At 38.3% G+C, this 4,613-nt stretch overlaps 1 protein-coding gene across 1 annotated transcript; it reads left to right on the top strand.

Moving 5' to 3' along the window:
- Positions 1-2,869: 2,869 nt before the first annotated feature.
- On the top strand, positions 2,870-4,235 carry LOC108254004 (alpha-mannosidase 2-like; the record flags this gene model as incomplete). Its single annotated transcript, XM_017448929.2, has 2 exons — positions 2,870-3,476; positions 4,009-4,235. Coding segments are annotated over exons 1-2 (737 nt in total), but the record flags the coding sequence as incomplete, so codon positions are not given.
- Positions 4,236-4,613: the final 378 nt, after the last annotated feature.

The raw sequence follows: 4,613 nt of genomic DNA, 5'->3' as shown, positions 1-4,613 counted from the left end.
TTGATATATAGGTCGACTAGGTTTGGATAAGTCCTTCTATGGGAACAGACAGAGTGACAGACAGACAGACAGACAGACCACACCGAAGCGAATACAATAGTCCGTCCCTTATACCTTTTTATTACTATTGTAATAATAAAGGAAGGACGGACTAAAAACGAGAAGGTAGGGTAGTAGTGGAACAAATTAATGGGAAAAAGGGAGGGGAGAAATAGAAAGGGAAAAAGGTAGGAGAGGGAAAGAATGAAAAATGCAAGACAAATAAGTGACTGGTGTAATTAAATTTCCCCCTAATCGTGTCTTTTTCCTCGAGATTGAATGGGAATACTGGCGACCCTTTTAAGTCCTCTAGTCCGAGGATTAGTAACATTCATTTTTCGAACTTTCATTTTTGATACAAAAAGACATCTTTTCTTTATTCTGCTATCGCCATTCGGCGAAAGCTAAAGCCGCTACAACAACAACAAAGACATGTGAATCTTAACTTTCAGATTTTTCCCCCGAATCTCATTATTGTGAGACGTATACATTGTAATATTTGAAATAATTTTATGTTTCAAGATATTGTGTGCGCTATGTAAAAGCAGTGCTGTGTCTTGAGATTTTCAAAAGGGGAAGCTATTTCGGCACACTTATAAAGTATAAACCCATATAAAGTGTACCGATCTGATAGTAGTCTTAAGCTGTGTAAACACTGACACTCGTATTTATGAACAAGAATGATCGTTCTTAGATCAGTCTCAAGTCAAAATTGACCAATCAAATGCCTTGAGACTATGCTTAGCACGAACTTAAGAGCCAGCATTTTGTTCATAAATATGGGTGTTATAGTCGACGCCGTCGATCGGTGTCGACTGAAACCGTATACTGCTTCAAGAACATAGATTCACCCGCGTCGACTCCGTGTGGACTGTGGACACACCTTTAGAATCCAGGTTGAATAACCAAAAATCACTTACTACATTTTTGCGATGTGTGTTCCAGTTTACAACCTATCAGAATGATATACACCTGCTTTTACGTACAGGGTGGAGATTTGAGAGCCGGAGGATCCAGGTTCAATTCCCGAGAGTGTCAAAATAAAGTGTGGCTCTTTCTTTTTAAGTTTGAGTTGCAATTCGCCTCGTGAGAATTCAGAAACTACACTACACTTCATATTAGAAACTACATTTCATATTAGAAACTACACTTTCAGAAACTACACTTCATAAATTCAGAAACTACACTTCATATTAGCATTAATTAGTGGTGGCATTACCTACCTACCAGTGTGAAACTCCATGGAGCCGGAAATCGCATGTTCGATTCCCGTGGGATTACGGATTACGAAATTTTCCAACAGTTTTGCTCCCTCTCTAGAACGGGTTATTAAATAAGTACCTACCTCCAGCAATTCCAGAGAATTCTGTTCATTCTTTTTTTTTAACACAGCTTTAGAACAAACAGTAAGACTTCTGTAGTTATTGCCCGGTTTTGTGTGTCGGTTTCTAGAATCGCGAAAAGTAGAACTGACGACACCTTGTCGAGTTAACGAATGCTTGTCACAAATTTAGTTCCCCATGTAGTTCAACTCGACGAATTTTATGACTTTACATGGGCTGGAACCACCGACCTCTAGACCCGAAGTCCATCGTGTTAACCACTCCACCACTGAGATTGATGCTCTCTTACCTTCTTCTCTTTCTATTTCTCCATTCATTCCTCCCCCTGAGGGCCAAAAGAAGGGTAGGAAAACTAGTTCCTTTTCATATTGAATCAAATAATAACCATCAAGTTTGCCATTTCCTTTAACAATGCTGTTTGTAACAAGACGGAACATCTGTTTGTCAACGAAACTGTCAAAGCAAATCAAATAACGAGAAGAAATACTGAAATGATGATGATGATGCCTTTAAAAATGAAGAAAGAAAGAAAAGAAATGAAGGAGAAGGAAGAAGAAGAGGAGGAGGAGGAGGAGAAGAAGAAGGAGAAGAAGAAGGAGGAGAGGAAAAAGAAGATGAAAAAGTGTGGCAAGGTGAAATTTAACAAGCCCTTTAACACTCCTCAGTGAAGGTTATAAATTTTAAGAACTGCCCTAAAGACAGTTTGAAAGGGGTTCGTAAAAAGAACCTAAACTGGACAAAATTTGTGTTTCATCTTCAGAATGTTTTAAACTTTTGATCCAAAGTTCATACTTTTATCCATACAGGGCAAACCTGTATAACTTTATCAGGTATCATCAGGTTGAATAATGAACCTATTGTCAATACACTACAGTTCTAAGGGCCTCAATATTTCCAGGAGACCCTGATTTATGAATACCTAATGCAGTATAGTATAGCACCACCACCATTGATGGTACTCTGATAATCCTGGAAATTCCCATGCACAAAACTCAGTACTTTTATGATGAATCTGCAGTTAGACGACTGTGGAAGTCTCCTCATAGGCTCACAGTAAAAGAAAAGATCAGTAGTCAGGCAAAGGAGCTTCTTCATTTAATCCCTGCCACTTAAAGTTGGGGAAAGAATTTTTCCCCCCGAAAACTTTTATTTTTCTTAATTCCTAATAAATAACTAATAACCTCATTCAATATACATATTGGTGTTGGATTCATCACCACAAAGATCTTTAGTGTTTCCCATTTTTAAATCGGAATCAACACGAATTCCATTCCACCCTGTAAACGACAGTCTTCAGTCACACCCTGTCCACTGTTTTGAATTTTCCCTTTGAAACTGAATATGCCATTATTTGTGTTCAGATATTAAGTTTCCATGTGTTCCTTATGTCTATTCTTAACTTTGTATTGTATGTGTTACATGTCTAGGTATATCTTAACTTTGTATTGTATCCATATCTCAAGACATATTGTATCCTGAGTATTGAGTCCTGATGGAGGACCTGTTATCTATCAAATAAATCCAGTGTGGAATAGCTCACAACCAGAGACTACTGCAGAACAGCCTAGTGAAACAACTATTGAAATGGTTAGGAATCAGTATGAACTAGAATTTGTAGTTGAACTACCACCTTTGTCCCTTATGGTGTATACCATCGAAGTCATTCCAAGAAAACAAAACCTTGAGGCACATGCTATCGTGTATTGCAAGAAATGTCATCGCCATTCTTCATTTATCACAAAGAATATGCTAACTGGTGATATTCAACTAGAAAATCATGTACTAAAGCTTCTAATCGATGGTAACTCTGGGCTCCTCAGATCAATAACACAGAAGAAAACCAATAAAGTGACCCACTGCGGACTTGAGTTCTCTGCATACACTTCCGCCCAGTTCCACAGTGGTGCATATCTCTTCATGCCAGAACCAAACACTAGAGATTCAGAAAGAGAAATCCTCGATGACATTCCCAATCACAAAATTGTGATTACGTCAGGTCCTGTCTCTTCACAACTGATCGTACTCTATGGGAACTTACTGGTTCATACAATCACAATATATCACGTTTCAGGGCCACTTTCCCAGGGAATTTACATACACTCATTTGACCTTCAATAGTCTGAGTGAATCCATATTCTGGAATGTGAACCTTCTGTGGGAAGGTAGTAAGGGAGAGGTTGAGGAGAAAGAGAGGAGGAAGGAAAGGATAAAGAGGACGGAAAAAAGAGAGAAAGAGGCAGAGGCAATAGAGAGATGGGGAAAAAGAGGAGGTGGGGGGTAGAGAGGGAAGGAAAAAGTAGTCAACTCAGTCTGATGTTTTCCCCCTTCTTACCGGTAGGGCGGTAGGTACAGTGTGTTCATAAAATCCCTCCCCTCCCGTTGGAAACCAATAGGGAGGAATAGACTTTATTTTATAATCACCCTATAGGTGCAGTGTGTTCATAAACTCACCCTGTATGACTGTACCTTCGTATGTCTGTTTGTACATAAATATGTAGGTTGTATTTTAAGAGAATTGGAAAATTCGGAAATATAAACTCCTTGGGAATCGAAGGGAATATATTTTTTTTATTGGTATCATAATCGTAATATTTTTATACTTATCCTTATATTTATACTTCTTTACATAGAAAACATTGTGGACTTTGATATTCCTCCCAAAAATAGAGAAACTGAACTTTTTATGAGATTCAACTCAGATCTTATGAATGGAGAACCGCCCGAGTTTTATACAGATCTGAACGGATTGAGTATGCAGCGAAGAGTGAAAGTAGAACGAATCAATATTGAAGGCAACTACTTCCCCATCACAACATCAGCATTTATACAGGATCCAGACTTGTACATAAATATGTAGGTTGTATTTTAAGAGAATTGGAAAATTCGGAAATATAAACTCCTTGGGAATCGAAGGGAATATATTTTTTATTGGTATCATAATCGTAATATTTTTATACTTATCCTTATATTTATACTTTTCTGCCGCCATATTGGAAAATATCGCATTTCAAATAAGTCTCTTAGGTATGCTGGGAAAACGATATTCCAATTCCCATATCTCTCTCTCCCTCCCTCCCCCCTCTCTCTCTCTCTCTCTCTTTCTCTCTTGACTTTTAACCTCTCTTTCACCTTCCCTTCCTTCTCTCCCTCTCTCCTTCCTTCTCTCATTTCTAATCCTATATCTCTCTCCCTCTCGCTCTCTCTTGACTTTTAACCTTCCGACCTCTCTCT

The sequence above is a fragment of the Diaphorina citri genome, unplaced genomic scaffold (genome assembly GCF_000475195.1).
Source record: "Diaphorina citri unplaced genomic scaffold, Diaci psyllid genome assembly version 1.1 scaffold6510, whole genome shotgun sequence".
In the NCBI taxonomy this organism is placed as follows: domain Eukaryota; kingdom Metazoa; phylum Arthropoda; class Insecta; order Hemiptera; family Psyllidae; genus Diaphorina; species Diaphorina citri.
The sequence above is the reverse complement of the archived record's forward strand: the minus strand, read 5'-3'. Positions and strand labels throughout refer to the sequence as shown.